The sequence below is a fragment of the Callorhinus ursinus genome, unplaced genomic scaffold, assembly GCF_003265705.2.
Source record: "Callorhinus ursinus isolate GAN/ISIS: 27379988/994484 unplaced genomic scaffold, GSC_fseal_2.0 scaffold61, whole genome shotgun sequence".
Taxonomy (NCBI): Eukaryota; Metazoa; Chordata; class Mammalia; order Carnivora; family Otariidae; genus Callorhinus; species Callorhinus ursinus.
In genome coordinates, this window is record NW_027397123.1 from 2,598,292 (window position 1) to 2,615,413 (window position 17,122).

The 17,122-nt window shown below is 38.4% G+C and overlaps 1 protein-coding gene across 2 annotated transcripts; it reads right to left on the reverse strand.

Annotated features, from left to right (window-relative positions):
- Window positions 1-6,944: 6,944 nt before the first annotated feature.
- Window positions 6,945-16,225, reverse strand: LOC112810706 (uncharacterized). Of its 2 annotated transcripts, none has more exons than XM_073885330.1 (2): window positions 16,070-16,225; window positions 6,945-9,328 (listed from the first exon to the last, which is right to left on the reverse strand). In XM_073885330.1, exon 2 carries the CDS (start codon window positions 9,270-9,272, stop codon window positions 7,905-7,907), a length of 1,368 nt encoding a protein of 455 aa, XP_073741431.1. In that variant the 5' UTR covers window positions 9,273-9,328; window positions 16,070-16,225; the 3' UTR covers window positions 6,945-7,904. The 2 variants fall into 2 exon arrangements, with proteins under 2 accessions (XP_073741431.1, XP_025710283.2); XM_025854498.2 differs by lacking the exon at window positions 16,070-16,225 and adding an exon at window positions 15,451-16,028.
- Window positions 16,226-17,122: the final 897 nt, after the last annotated feature.

The following is a 17,122-nucleotide window of genomic DNA, read 5'->3' on the forward strand; positions in this document are numbered from 1 at the left end:
TCTCTCTCTGTCTCAAATAAATAAATAAATAAAATCTTTAAAAAAAAAAAAAAAAAAAGAAAGTAATGTGGCTCTCTAAGGTTGATCCTGATAGCAGCTGGGGCATATTTAGCTGACTTGGCCCCAAATTGGAAGTTGTAGCTGTGGTCACTATGTTGCTTTAAGACAACGGAACGCATTTGGTCCAAGCCCCTATTTGTAAAATTAATTAGAGTAGCCCATGGGGTAGCCTGCAATCCTGAGAATGCTTAGCTGGATACTGAAAGGTCAGAGGGTAGTGTTGTAGGGAACAGCCCCACCATGGCAACATGGCCACCTTGCATGTACCCATGCAGGCAAAGGCTAGAAATATAGCTTATTTGAGTCTTGACAGAATGTCTTATGATCCTCCCCAAACATGAGAGAAAGGGAGGCCATTAAGGAGCTGCTACAAGATCATCTCCCATATGCCTCTATATGTCAGACCTTGGGAGATTGTTTTGTGATAGTTTCTCATCACCATTCAGGTTCTGGTGAAGTATGGGGCTTTCTTCCCAACCTCCACCCCGCAGAATAGAGCTGAAACAAAACAAAACAAAACAAAAGTTATTATAAAAATATTGAAAAAAAAATATCGAACTGCTTAGCTGCAGTCTAGGACTGACTCCTCAGCAACTGGGGATACCCCATTCAGTCACCTGGCCCCTTTGTCTTAATCAAGGTGTTAGTTGGCCTTAGTTCTCACTTAGTGGATCTGGAGAAAAATCTACTTCCAATCTCATTCTTGTTGGCAGATTTCAGTTCCTTGTGTTGCACGACTGAAGTCCCTATTTCCTTAGGCTGTCAGCTGCAGAGCACTCTCAGATATTTTCCAAATGGCCCCCACAGGCAATTCACAACATGTATGTTTGCTTTCTTTCAGGCCAGCTAGAACACATCTCTCTGACTTCCTTTTTTGCTAGTAGTCAGAGAAAACACTGTTTTTAAAGGACTCATGTTAGATTACGTGAAGCCAACCCAAATAAACTATCTTAAGGGCTCTGATTAATCACTTTAAATACATTCACAAAATCTCTTTTGCCATGTATTATAACATTATCAAAGAAGTAACAGCAGGGAGTGTGTATCATGGGGTCCTTCTTAGAATTCTACCTACTGCAGCTATGGTAACCAGAACAGTGTTGTATTTGTACAAGGATAAAACATGGACAAAGGGAATGAAATAAAAATAATTAAAAGATAGTCCCACTTTTTAGAAAAATACATTAACTCAGTGGAGAAAGGATAGTCTTTTCAGTAAATGGTGCTGAAACAATTAGACATCCACAAGGGAAAAAAAAGAATCTTTATCCTTACCTTACATAGTACACAAAATTAATGCAAGACTTTCTTTGACGAAATGCCTAATGTGAAATTTTCACTTAGCTGTAAAATTAAGATAATATAACTTTAAAAGAATACATATGTAGAAAAACATCTTCATGTTGTTGGGAAAAGGAAAGATTTATTAAACAGAACGTAATAAGTATGTCCTATTATGGTTTACAAAACCCTAAAAGAAAAAGTAAGTAGGACTTCATTAAAATTAAGAAATGGCATTCATCAAAAGACACAGTGAAGAGAGTGAAAAGATAAACCACAGATTTGAAAAAGGCCTTTGTAATGCATTATAGACTTGTATCATAAATATAAAAACAACTCTCCTACAAATCAATAAAAGGTGACAAACAACCCAATAAAAGTGGGCAATGCTTGCACAGACACTTCACCAAAGAGTATATTTAAATGGCATAGGAAAGGATGCTGAAGGTCAGTACTTCTCAGAGAAATGCAAATTAAAACCACAATTTAATCTACTACATACCTAGTAAAATTGTTAAAGCTGAGGGCGCCTGGGTGGCTCAGTTGGTTAAGCGACTGCCTTCGGCTCAGGTCATGGATCCTGGAGTCCCGAGATCGAGTCCCGCATCGGGCTTCCTGCTCAGCAGGGAGTCTGCTTCTCCCTCTGACCCTCTTCCCTCTCGTGCTTTCTATCTCTCATTCTCTCTCTCTCTCAAATAAATAAATAAAATCTTTAAAAAAAATTGTTAAAGCTGAAAAGAAAGGGGCACCTGGGTGGCTCAGTCAGTTAAGCATCTGTCTTCAGCTCAGGTCATGATCCCTGGGTCCTGGGACTGAGCCCCATGTCAGGCTCCCTGCTCAGCAGTTCCCCCCCAACCAAATAAATAAATACAATATTTAAAAAAGAAAAATAAATAAAATTGAAAAGACATTATCAATTGTTGATGAGGATATGAACCAAATAGAATTCTCATACATTGCTAGTGGGAATGCAACATGGTACAGCCACTTTGCAAAACTGGCTACATGTGGAAGGCAAGATAATGTCCCCACAAAGATTGGATGTAAAACAGGGTTCTCCAGTAAAACAGAACCACTAGAGACCATATATATGTTCTGTCAACTGAGAATTTTATGCCCCCAAAATTAAGATAAAGTACTCATTTTGACAAAGAAAAGCTGAGATAATTGACTAGCAGGAAACCTGAACTAAATAAATGCTAAAGGAAACTTTTAAAAAAAAGTTTATTTAAGCAATCCCTATCTATACCCAACGTGGGGCACAAACTCATCACCCCAAGATCAAGGGCCACATGCTCCACCAACTGAGCCAGCCAAGTGCCCCAAAGAAAATGTATTATGTAGAAACAAAATTATACCAAATGGATCAACACTTTTTTTTTTAAAGATTTTATTTATTTGACAGAGAGAGACACAGTGAGAGAGGAAACACTAGCAGAGGAGTGGGAGAGGGAGAAGCAGGCTTCCCGCCGAGCCGGGAGCCGGATGTGGGGCTCCATCCCAGGACCCTGGGACCATGACCTGAGCCAAAGGCAGACGTTCAATGACTGAGCCACCCAGGCGCCCCTGGATCAACACTTTTGAAAAGAACCTTTTGGACTTTATTAAAGTATAGAAATATTGTTCAACTTTTTTAGAATGAACAATCATCTAGATTTTCCTGAATAGATTTGTGAATTGAAATGACCAATTTATTCAGGATGTTACACAAATATTCATATTTGTTCCCAGAAGTTTTGTCTTGCCCTTTAAATGTAAAATCAAGGTTATGCAAGAATCATAGAATTAAATGTCAAGCTTGACATTTAGATAAACTATAAGGAGCGCCACTAAATTTTGGGAATTTTACCTATAAAAAAGATCAGGTACAGGGCACCTGGGCGGCTCACTTGGTTAAGCATTGGACTCTTGATTTTGGCTCAGGTCATGATCTCAGAGTCCTGAGAGTGAACCCTGTGTCAGGCTCCATACTCAGTGGGGAGTCTGCTTCTCTCTCTCCCTCTGCCCCTACCCCTGCTTGTGTGTGCTATCTCTCTCTAAAATAAAAAAATAAATCTTAAAAAAAAATCAAGTACTAGATATGTCTCCTGAGGCAAGGGAAACAAAAGTAAAAATAAACGATTAGAACTTCATCAACATAAAAAGCTTCTGCACAGTGAAGGAAACAATCAACAAAACTAAAAGGCAACCTATGGACTGGGAGAAGATATTTGCAAATGACATACCCAATAAAGGGTTAGTTTCCAAAATATATAAAGAACTTAAACAACTCAAAAGCCAAAAAACCAAATTATCCAATTAAAAAAATGGGCAGAAGTCATGAACAGACATTTTTCCAAAGAAGCCATAAAGATGGCCAACAGACACATGAAAAGATGCTCATCATCAGGGAAATACAAATACAAATCAAAACTAAGATATCACCTCACACCTATCAGAATGGCTAAAATCAACAACACAAGAACAACAGGTGTTGGTGAAGATGTGAAGAAAGAGGGACCCTCTTACACTTGGTGGGAATGCAAACTGGTGAAACCACTGTGGAAAACAGTATGGAGGTTCCTCAAAAAGTTAAAAAGAGGGGCACCTGGGTAGCTCAGTTGGTTAAGCATCTGCCTTTGGCTCAGGTCATGATCTCAGGGTCCTGAGATCGAGCTCCGCATTGGGCTTCCTGCTCAACAGGGAGTCTGCCTCTCCTTCTCCCTCTGCCCCTCCCTCCCCACTCATGCTCTCTCCCTCTCTCTCAAATAAATAAACAAAATCTTTTTAAAAAGTTAAAAATAGAGCTACCCTATGATCTAGCAATTGCACTAGTAGGTATTTGCCCAAAGAATAAAAACTGAAGGGATACATGCACCCCTATGTTTATAGCAGCATTATCGAAATAGCCAAATTATGAAAAGAGCCCAAATCGACTGATGAATGGATAAAGAAGTGATATATGTATATCACTTATATATTAATATATGTATAAATATAAATAATGGAATATTACTCAGTCATGAAAAAGAATGAAACCTTGCCATTTGCAATGATGTGGCTGGAGATAGAGAGTAGTATGCTAAGTGAAATGTCAGAGAAAGACAAATACCATATGATTTCACTCATACGTGGAATTTAAGAAACCAAAGGAGCATAGGGAAAAAAGGAGAGAGGAAAACCAAGAAACAGACTCTCAACTATAGAGAATAAACAGATGGTTACCAGAGGAGAGGTGGGGCGGGATGTGTTAAATAGGTGATGGGGATTAAAGAGGGCACTTGTGATGAGCACTGGGTATTGTATATAAGTGATGAGTCACTAAATTGTACACCTGAAGCTAACATTACACTGTATGTAACTAACTGGAATTTATTTTTTTTTAAGATTTTTATTTATTTATTTGACAGAGAGAGAGAGTGGGAACACAAGCAGGGGGAGTGGGAGAGGGAGAAGCAGGCTTCCTGCAGAGCAAGGAGCAAAACGCAGGGCTCCGTCCCAGGACCCTGGGATCATGACCTGAGCTGAAGGCAGACGCTTAACAACTGAACCACCCAGGCGCCCCATTAACTGGACTTTAAATAAAAACATAAAAAAAGATCAGGTGGTTTCTTTAGCTATGGGTAATTTATTTAGTTTTTATTGGACTGGTGGATGTTTATATTTCTCTTGACTGAGTTCCGGAGATTTGTTTTTGAAGAATATTATGCATTTTACTTTTTTGAAATTATTATAAAAAGAGTATTTCTCTTACCCATAAAATCTATACTTTGTAGTAACATCAATTTCTCAGTCCTAATGCTTATCTTTTTTTTTTTTTGCCAAAATTGCTACACTGTTAATCTTTTAAGAAACACCATTTGTGGGGTGCCTGGTTGATGCAGACAGTTAAGCATCCAACTCTTGGTTTCAGCTCAAGTTCTGATTTCAGGGTTGTGTTATCGAGCCCTTTGTTGGAGTCTGTCTGGGACTCTGCCCCACCCCTTCTTTCTTTTCTTTCTTTTGAAATGTTTAATTTTTTTAAAAATTTTTATTGTTATGTTAATCACCATACATTACATCATTAGTTTTTGATGTAGTATTCCATGATTCATTGTTTGTGCATAACACCCAGTGCTCCACGCAGAGCATGCCCTCTTTAATACCCATCACCAGGCTAAACCATCGTCCCATCCCCTCCCCTCTAGAACCTTCAGTTTGTTTCTCAGAGTCCATCGTCTCTCATCCACCCTCTCTTTCAAGAGCTTTTTAAAATGCAATTAAACACACACAAACACTATACATACAATGTATATATCTATAGATACATATGAATATTAATATACATATTCAGTAGAAACATAATACTGCTTTCAATCTTATGTATTTCACTTCAAGTATGGCAAAATGGGGTGACTAAGATAACTGTCATTGGTGTGTAATGAGGAGTAAATGGGTTATGAATGCATGAATATAACTAGTGAATTGTTTAGTAAATGTTAGTATTTTCTTTATCTGTTTTATTTATGGAATGGTGTTTAACCATAAGAGACACTCCATATTGGAAAAGAAAAAACTTAAAACCAAAATAAAGATGTTAAGATGTAGTAAGCTCTTCCTACAGAATTCAGTCTTTATGCTGATCATAACATTCATACCAGAGAGAAAGTGTATATAAAGTTCTATGGGATGGTTGAGATCACAACTGTCACAGCAAAATGAGAAGAGGTTTATTACAAAAAGTATAATATAGAACACATTATCTGACTGATGAGAGAACACATTGGGTAGCCAAAATATCTGAATATTGATTCGATTCTCATCTAAGTTACCCTTTTATTAAGGATGAAATCAACACAACTGTCAACAGTGGTAAATTTAGGGGAGAAACTAGGGAAAGGGAAATAGTCAAATGGGAGTTTAGTTTATCTGCAATGTTTAAAATTTTGTAAGTATAAGACATCCATAGATTATTTCAGAAATAAAAAATAAAAAAAGGAGACAAGTATACAAAATGCAAACAGGATGTTGAAAGGAGCCTTGTCTAGAAGGCAAAATTTAGAAGGCAAACATTTTATCAATAGATTAGTAAAATAGTAGAGCCACACAGATAAACACTAACTCTATTCAAATAAGGACAGTGTTATAATATTTAATAACTTGGAAAACTGTTCATGATATATTCTACCATAGAAAAGGTAATTTATGAAATGGAGTTTCTTTTAAACATTTCTGAAAGGATATGTTTTGATTTTGAGAGTGGGTATTCTAACAGTTGACAGAAATAAAGGTTTCTTTGTGCTTTTTGAAATAATCTGAAAAATTCACAATAAAATGCTATTATTAAAAGGAACTCTCTTCAAAAAGGCAGTACAGGGGCGCCTGGGTGGCTCAGTCAGTTGAGCATCTGCCATCAGCTCAGATCATGATCCCAGGGTCCTGGGATCGAGCCCCCAGTCGAGCCCCCAGTCGAGGCCCCTGCTCAGCGGGGAGTCGGCTTCTCCCTCCCTCTCTTCCCCTCCCCCTGCTCCTTCTCTCGCTCACTCTCTCAAATAAATAAATAAATAAGTAAATAAATCTTAAAAATAAAGGGCGCCTGAATGGCTCAGTCGTTAAGCATCTGCCTTCGGCTCAGGATGGAGTCGGGCTCCCTGCTCCGCGGGAAGCCTGCTTCTCCCTCTCCCTCTGCCTGCAGCGCCCCCTACCTGCGCTCTCTCTCTCTCAAATAAATAAATATAATACTTAAAAAAAGGCAGTACAGTTTTATTTGCATTAAGATAGAAAAAAAGTAAAAATAACAAAGAAGTTACAGGTATAATTACAGATATATAAATATGTATATACATATATAAACATATACATATGAATATTTAAATTGTTGCCCTGAAACTTAACCTTATAAAAAAAACTTATATAAATTAGAATATAACACCAAAATGGCAGGAAAAGCAACTGGAAAGAATAAGTAGTGATAGGTTCAAAATCCTGGCGAAAAAGAAGTCAATCCAGAACTGTAAGCACAATTAACAATTTTATTTTTTTAAAAAAGATTTTATTTATTTATTTGACAGAGAGAGACACAGCAAGAGAGGGAACACAAGCAGGGGGAGTGGGAGAGGAAGAAGCAGGCTTCCCGCCAAGCAGGACCCTGGGATCATGACCCAAGCTGAAGGCAGACCTTAACGCTTAAGGACTGAGCCACTCAGGCGCCTCAAGCACAATTAACAATTTTAAGGACCAGTAAATATAAATAAGGCAAAAATACCTAGAGTTAAATTAGGAAAAGTAAAATGAAGTTCTAGGATTATTCCTTGATAAATCCTCTGATATTTAAGGTTGACATGCACCAAAGTTTTTGTTTTCTTCCTTCACATTTATAAATTCCTGATATTAAGGAGTGAACTTCTGATGATCTTCTGATATTTACTATATTCCTAGGCAATTTAGGCTGTAAAAACAAATAAAACGCTCTTCATATTAATTATAGGATCTAACCAGCATGAAGTCCTATCTCAAATTAGATGAAATTCATAATTAAATGCCTTTCCCACAGATTATTTTCAGAGCTTCTTACCAGCATGATCTTTCCGACATTAAGATTTGAACTACATAAAAAACCTTCCCACATTCTTTGCATTCGTAAAGTTTCTCACCATTATGAATTCTCTGATGTTGAGAAAGGTCTGAGGAACAATGAAAGGCCTTTTTACACTCCTTACATTCAAAGCATTTCTCACCAGTATGAATCCTCTGATGTTCTGTAAGTATAGAACTATTACAAAAGGTCTCTCCACATCCGTTACACACATATGGTTCTCACCTGTGTGAATTCTCTGATGTTCTGTAAGTTTGGAACTGCTACAAAAGGCCTTTCCACAATCTTTACATATATAGGGTTTTTCACCAGTATGAACTCTCTCATGTCGGTTAAGAGCTGAGCAACTTCCAAACGCCCTAGCACAATTTTTACATTCATAGGGTTTCTCCCCAGTATGAATTCTATGATGTATAAAAAAAATATGATGCACTCTTAAAGGCCTTGCCACATTCCTTACATTCATAGGCTTTTTCACCAGTATGCATTCTCTGATGCCTCTTAAGATCTGAGGAATAATGAAAGGCATAATAATGAAATGCCTTTTAAGATCTGAGGAATAATGAACGGCATTCTTTACACATATAAGGTTTCTCACCAGTGTGAATTCTCTGATATTCTTTAAGTACTGAACTGCTATGAAAGGTTTTTCCACTCTCCTTACATATATATGGTTTCTCACCAGTGTGAATTCTCTGATGCAGAATAATGGCTGATTTACTACTATAGGCTTTTCCACATAATATACATTGATAAGGTTTCTCACTCGCATGAAGTCTCCAATGATAAGTAAGGTCTGAGGAATGATAAAAAAAAAAAAAATCCCACCTTCCTTAACTAGACAGAGTTTCTCACACATGTAAATTCCCTGATGTGATAGAAATACTGAGCCAGTACCAAAGGCTTTTCCACATTCTTTACCTTCATAGATTTTCTCCTCAGTATGAATACTCTGATGTGCACAGTATAAGGCCCTATCACATTCCTTATGTTCACAGTTTTCACCAGTAAACATGATCTGATGCTGAGTATGTTTTGAACCTCTACTAATAACCTTCCCATATTCCTTATGGTTCCTGAACTTCTTGCCAGTATCAATTCTCTGCTGTGTAGTTAATTGTAAGTCATGTACAAAAGCTTTCTCACAGTTCTTGCATTCATAGTCTTTCTCTTCAATATATGATTTTTGATACGGAGATGTGTTGTGACTGAAAATGTATATATTTTCATAGCTGAAAATAACTTGATTAAAATTTTTCTCATGAGATCCTTGTTTTTTGTCAGTCTTCCTTTTACATTCCCAGTCATTTCTGTAACAGGAACACTCAAGTCCATGTTTTTTAAGACTTCCCAATATAAACCACTGGGGTGATTCCATTTCATAAACTTCCTTCTTCAGAGATAATTCCTTGGTTTTACACCAAGATTCATGTTCTGAAAGAAAGCATAATAGAAAACATTCACTTTTTTCCCCCTGGAAGAAATGAAACTTTTATGGTATAAATAGGGGAATTAAATTGAAATTAATGTATATGAGATGTAAATGATTTATACAGTGATCAAATATACTGGTGGAATTTGATAAATGCACAAAGCACATGAATTGATGGGAAGTCATACTGGATGATGAGGTGATTAGGAAATTTTAAATGGATAATTTCCAAATTTTGAACAAATTAAAACTACAAGGAGGTAACATTTTTCAACTGTCAGAATGGCAAAAATCTAAATGTTTGACAACATATTGTTTCAGGAAGCTAAGGAGAAACAGGTTCTCTCATTCATTACTAATTAGATGGCAATATGGTATACCCACTGTGGAAGAGGCTTCAGCATTCCCTAACCAAATTACTTATTTACTTACCCTTTTATAAACTAGCAATCTGAATGACATGACTCAACTCTCAAGATATACTGACATAAATTTTAAAAGATTTACTCACAATGCCATTCAGTGAAGCACAATTTATAATAACAATTACTGGAATCAACCCAAATGTCCATTCTCAGGTAACTGGTTGAAAAACTATGGTGCATCTACTAAGTGGAATATATTTTCCAACTATAAAAAGGAATGAGGAAAACCCTTTTTTTAAAAGATTTTATTCATTTATTTGAGAGAGAAAGAGAGCGGGAGTTAGGGAGTTAGAGTGCACAAGCAGGGGGAGCAGCAGAGGGAGTGGGAGAAGCAGACTCCCCACTGAGCAGAAAGCCTGATATGGGGCTCTATCCCAGGACCCTGAGATCATGACCCAAGCGGAAGGCAGCTGTTTAATGAACTGAGCCACCCAGGCACCCCTGAATGATGAAAATCTTTATACCTCCCTGAAGTTATCTCCCAGACATACTGTTAAGTGAGAAAAGGAAGGTGGACTAAATTGTATATAGCACGCTGCCAGGAAAATAAGAAAGGGAGGTTAAGAAGATATATACAATTGCTTTTATTTAGAAAAAAAAATGGAAGGGTAAACTCATTGGAGAGAGAGATGGAGAACAATGTACAAGAGACTGGGATAAAAGCTAGACTTCCCTGAATATACACTATTTTACGGATTTGCCATTGGAATCTTGGAAATATTCCATATAATTATAAAACAAAATCAAAAGAAACGTCAAACTACCAAAAACAAATTAAACATGATTTTAGTTTTATAATCAATTTGGTACAATCAGAATAGAACTACTGGTGATCATTTCAAAATTCAGAAATCTACTTGTATAGCACCAGTGGATCATAACCCATAGTTCCAACAAAGAAGCAAGGATGTAAGAACTTGCATGACTAGATACCAAGCTGTGTACCACAGTCAATTTTATTTCAAACCCCATAGTGAAGAAAAAACAGTAACTGTAATTGAGCACAGAAGGGGCCTAGAAGATACTTGCAAATGTTCTATTTCTTAAACTAACAGAGTAACAAGATGGGTCTCCACTGTATTATTACTCAGACTGTGCAATTTGGTTTCAAAATTTTTATACGCATGAAGATGTTATGGGTTGAATTGTGTCCATATGTTGATGTCCTTACCACCACTACCATGCCCCTACTTCAGGAGGTGACCCTATGTGGAAATTAGTTAAATTCAGATGAGATCATACTGGAGTAGGATGAGCCCCTAATCTAATATGACTAGTGTTCTTGTAAAGAGAATCTGGAAACACACTTATGCAGAGAACATGTGAAGATGAAGGCAAAGATCAGCGTGATGCAGGAAAAGACGAAGAATGCCAAAGATTGCCAGCAAGTCAATGGAAGCCAGGAGAGAAGCGTAGAAAAGATTCTCTTTCACAACTCTGGCAGATGAATACAACATATTTCCCAAAAATATTTGAAAAGGGTTTTTAAAAGGAAAAAGACTTTGAACATCTTTTTGTACCAAAAAGTAAGTGAGCACTTAAAAAATTATGTCAGCATGTTGGAAAGACCAAGAGCTACCCGGAAGGGGCTCTGACTTGCCAAACCTGGGATGGTTTAGGCACTAAAATAATTAATTAATTGTAAACCTTTGCAAAGAATACAAATCCATGAGGCCATATCAATTAGAAATAGAAAGCAAAATAAATTAGATAGGCAGACAGACAGACAAATAGTGAAGACACTTCCAAAAAGAAGAATACAGACTGAGAAATACAGAGGGAGTGATAGAACTGAAAAATGACAATTGTGCAACCCTCACAGGTAATACTGGTGTGAGGAAGAATCATCAATGATGTTAAATCGAGTGGTGGGGGGCATTTGATAAGGAATACAATATTACCATGGTCCCTCCCCACAGATGACCGATTAGTTGCAGAAAAAATAAAAACTATACAATAGAGAAAGCGGACAATATTTGGGACAGGTAATCAAAATTAACATCATCAATGAGGGGCAGAAGCAAATCATATACTTTTAGATATGATGTCCTGAGGATGACAAGATATCACATATTTGGGATCCTGGCAGGAGAAGAATAACTTGAACTTAATCATGAGATAATACAGAAAAGCTAAACGAAGAGCATTCTATTAAAAAAAGAAAGTGGACTTAATTCTTCAAAAAATGATCATGTAATTATAAACAATGAAAGTCTAATAAACTTTTGCAACTTAAGAGAAAAGTAAAGAGACAGTAAAATGCAAAGCCAAAACAGACTGAATCCTGTACGAAATGGAGAGAGAAAATGCCCTAAAGACATTATTGGGACAGTTGACACAACTGGAATATGAATGGTCGATTAAATAAAAATATTTTACCAATGTTACATTTCTTTAATGTTACTAGTGATGGTTTAATAATGTAAGAGAATATTCTTGTTTTTTGGAAGTACACAAAGAAGTATTAAGGACTAAAAGGCCATGATGTTTGCAACCTACTATTAAATGGTTCAGGAAAAAAATGATATGTATGAGTGTATGTGGGTGTGGAGCAAGAAAGAGACGGGGATGGGGGAGGGGGAGAGAAAGAATGATAAAGTAAATGTGTTAAAATATTAAAACTGGAAAACTGCTGAGTCTAGATAAAGGAGTTCTCTGATTTTTGCAACTTTTCACTGAAATTATTCTCTACAAGTATGTACATACATATACATGTGTATGTATATGTATGTACAAATGAAGAAACACTCCTATACTTATTTAATGAAGGTAATAAAGCCTTTAAACAAAACGAACCAAAAACTGTATGAGGATAGAAAATTATAGGCCAATCTAAGTTACCAAATAGATACGTAAAATCTGAATAAAATGTTAACAAACTCTATCCTACAATGTCATATAAAATAAACCAATATGACCGTGTTAATTTTATTCTGGGAACACAAGGTTGCCATTATAAAATTTACTATATCAACGAATTAAAGAGAAAAAAAGATTATTTCTAAAGATAGGGAAAATAATTTGACAAAACTGAACATCTAATCATAAAAATCAACTCTCAACAAGCTATGAATAGCTTCAAAGACGAAAGGTCATTATTTAGGGAAGATGGAGCTTCAGCCTCAGCCCTGGTAGAGGTGCACATTTTCAACTCTACAGAGCTCAAGCTTTCTCTTTGGGAACAGGGAAATGGAATATACAGGATATTTGAAAGGAGCTAAGAAATTCACAAGGGGAGGAGCAAATATTCCAGAGGGAAGACTGAATTTTTAGAGACAGGTATGCTTAGCAACTGAGATCAGGTTGTTATAGTTTTCCAAAATCACATTTCTGTACAAATCCCTCTGATCAGAATCCAGGCATCCCCACTCCTCCTGAGAATAGTCTATAGACACATCCTTGATCACCCCAGTCCCTGAAAAAATAAATCTGTGTATTAAGGTTATAATAAAAACAAAAGCTCTTAAATGGGAGGAGAAAAGAAAAAGGTGAAAATACAGGTGATAAGGAGAATGTTTATAGGAAAGTACAGATAGAACAAACAGGCTGGGTCTGGAGGTCTGGATGTCAGTATGATTTCATTTATGTTCTCAAACATTCCAATTCCTGAAGATAGATCAAACCACCCAATCACAGTAGGATATTTCCAGTATCCAAGCAGGTTTGGGATGTACAAAGGCCAGCTAAGTAGAGTGTCTCTATTATGTGAAATAGTATAAGCCATCATCTAGTCTAATAACATCTGGTATGTAATTGTCAGTAATAGGTAATTCCCTCCGCCTACTGTTGACCCACCTCTACACAATACCTTAGAATAAAATTTGAGCATAAAAGAAAGTAAGAGAAGATCCTTTAAAAAATTAACACAGAAAAAAAGAGGTTATATATAAAGTATCAGAAATGTAATGTACTTCTAAATATCACTGTTAGAATGAAGAAAATGGTATAAAGACATGTTTAGAGGAGAGTTTCCCAGCCTTAGCAATGTTGACATTTGGGGCTGAATAATTCTTTTGTCATGGGGGGTGCTGTCCAGTACATTGTTTGTTGGATGTTTAGCAACAATTCTGACCTCCACTAGATGCTGGTAGCACTCTCATCCCAACTTTGACAACCAAAAATATCTGTAGATGTTGCCAAATATCCCTGGAGCGGGTGAGGGTAGGAGTAAAATTGTTCCTGGTTGAGAACCAGTTTAGAGTCCAGACAAGCAAAGGTTCAAAAGATTCCCCTCCTGCTTCTATGCATCTTTGCTTGGAAGTAACTGGTTGTGCTCCATAAAATCTATAGAGTAAACCATCAGAGGTATATTAGGCATCTGCATAATGGTAAATAAGAGTCACAGGAGAAAGAGAACAAAAGAGTCAGTGTTACTGTGAAAGAAAAGTACCAGGATGACAGCTGTGTAGCAAATCTGCAGCACAACCAATGGAGACAGGAGCAGTAAAACAAAGGAAGCCAGACAAAAGTACGGAAGAACTAAATAACTGATGATTGTTGACAATATGGAAAATATTATTGATAGTAATGTGACAGTGATGTTTACACATTTTGATGGGTTAGCAATACAAATGTGGAAAACTGAGCAAATAACTTTAAAAGATAACTAGCGCCAGGGACGCCTGGGTGGCTCAGTCGTTAAGCGAGCCTTCGGCTCAGAGCATGATCCCAGGGTCCTGGGATCGAGCCCCACATCCGGCTCCCTGCTCAGCGGGAAGCCTGCTTCTCCCCCTCCCACTCCCCCTGCCTGTGTTCCCTCTCTCGCTGTGTCTCTCTCTGTCAGATAAATAAATAAAATCTTAAAAAAAAAAAGAAAAAAGATAACTAGCTCCAGGAAAAAAAAATTACTCTGGAAATAATATGTCTGCTTAGTATACTACTTGGCTCAGCTCTAATACTTACATAGTAATAACTACATACATATACTCTAGAGTTAAGTAAAAATCATGTTATGACCCTAGTGGGGAAAAGCTAATTTACCACCCCAACACACAAGGAAGCCAAGGAATAATGACTACACTTGATTCCTCCACAAATAGTAAAATGAGAATAATTGGAAATACCAGTATAAATATTGAAGGCAGTTAGTTGACTTAATCTTTCTTCTCATTTTGGTATTTGGCACTAATAAGATCTTTCAGGTCTGTCGATCTGGACTCTAACAATAAGGTTCCCAAACTACTTAGACTCTGGTATAATTCAACCTGTAACCAGGCATCACTAAACTGTAATAAATGTTCCTGGTCCCTGAGTTGCCAAAAATCTGATGAAAACTGATGAAGATTCACAAAGAAGCTGAGGTCAAATGAAGACTGAACAACACCAACTCCCATTTCGTCTTACAGTCTGTGATGATCATGATTTTCCAGATAGGAGCTCCCACTCAAGTACTCAACTTGACCTCATCACATCATAGTCCAGGTAAAACGCGTTCATTTGGCAAATAATATCCTCATTTTCCTCCCTGTGCACTTCTGCTCAATCAACATTCCTGACCCTACGTGGAAAAAGATGATTTATAGAAAAAAAATCGTGAACACCTGTTGCCATTCGGAAGGGGCCCCTAGGCAACACAGCTGAGTATACGGGATGGAAGGAAATGGTCAGGAAGTCCTGAAAAAGATGTTCCTACCCAATACAGGGCAAGATAAGGAAGGCAAACGCTCATTGTGTTTCAGGAAGCAGAAAGGAAGCATTACCTCGGGTCATGGCTTTCAGTCTTGCCCGAAGCGCAGTCGTCCTCAGGGCTCCCCTTCTGGGAGCAGAAGGGCAGGGCAGAGTCCTGACACTGCAGAGCTAGCAAACCAACGCTGGCCTCGGTTCCCAGAACAACCCGGTTCAAAGGGCAGTCCTTACCCTGCTTCCCCATTGTCAACTCTCTCCACTTCACACAGATACACTGACAGCGATGGGAGAGAGAATGGACTAATTTCGCCCGAGACCAAGGCTCCGGCTGCAGCAGAATGGCCTCTGGGAAGCTGGCAGTGTCTGGAGAAGCGGGCGCGAATGCCCCCTACCCCGCACCACGTTGCTTCTGGGCATTCCTCTGTCCCTCCAGGAGCAGGACTCCGGAGACTAGACTTACAGCAGAAAAGCCCGCCTCAGACAAGACCCTGAGCCAGAGACGTGCCCCAATTCAGGTCTCATATCAAACACCCGAGGGCGCCTCTGTCCTCAAGAAGGCGGTGGCTCCCGGAAGCACAGCTGCTCAATCCCGGTCGCCCCCACACGTAAATCAACCTCCAGACGTTAAAGGTGCAGCTCGCTGATAACTGAACCCAACTTGCTAACTCCGCGGCGAAAAATGCACAAGCTTACCGGATATAAGGCCTCCGATCGCAAGGTTATGCTTACGCCCATTCGGACCAGTGAGCCTTTCAGCCCCAAGAAGTCCGGCGCTCCCGTGCGAAGGAGGGATTGGAGCTCAGCAGACGCCACAAGCAATGGTATCAACAAGGCCAAAGACAAAACTGATTCCACTTTACCAAATTGCATCTGCGCCTGCGCGACTGGGAGGCGTTCGCGAGGTCTGAACTACAATCTCCAGAATCCTTTGAGCGCACTCTACCCTGACAGCACCACCCCCGCTCTTACTGCCTGTGCCTAGGGCCAACTGCCCTCCTTGGTGAACCAGCGCTGTGGGATGGGTCGGTGTTCTCCAGAGTACTGTTGCTAATCAGAAGTTAATGTTATTTAGTGACCACTGCCTGAGTGGCAGAAGGCTGCCAATGCCCTTGGCTCACTCGATCCCATCTGGGGAATCATTACTCTGTTCTATGGACTTTGAAAACCAGAGTCAAAAAAGTTTAGTGACAACCGGAGAGTAGAAACGGATTACGACCCAAGATTGATTTTTTTTGAAGATTTAAAATTTTTGTCCGTGGTTGATTAATTTTTGCATTGGCTAAATAAAAAATAAATTATATAAGGCTTGTTGAACTTCAGGCTAAATGTTTTTTAAATTTTATTTTTATTTATTTGACCCAGAGACAGGGATGGTGAGAGAGAGAGCATAAGCAGGGGGAGCGGTAGGCAGGCAGAGGGAGAGGGAGAAGCAGGCTCTCTGCTGAGCAAGGAGCCCGATGCGGGGCTTGATCCCAGGATGCTGGGATCATGGCCTGAGCCCAAAGCAGCCGCTTAACCGACTGAGGCACCCAGGGGCCCCTAGGCTAAATATTTTGACAAGAATACTCCATAGGTGATATTGTGTCCTTCTTAGTGTATCGTATCAGAGGCCACTTGATGTCACTTTTTCCCATTCCTAATGTTAATTTATTTCCTTAAGGCTGTAGTCAACAGTCCTATTTAAAGCTATATCTTCTCTTTTTGTTTTTGAGTGAACTATGGAGTGACGCTTTCAGACTGTTTGAA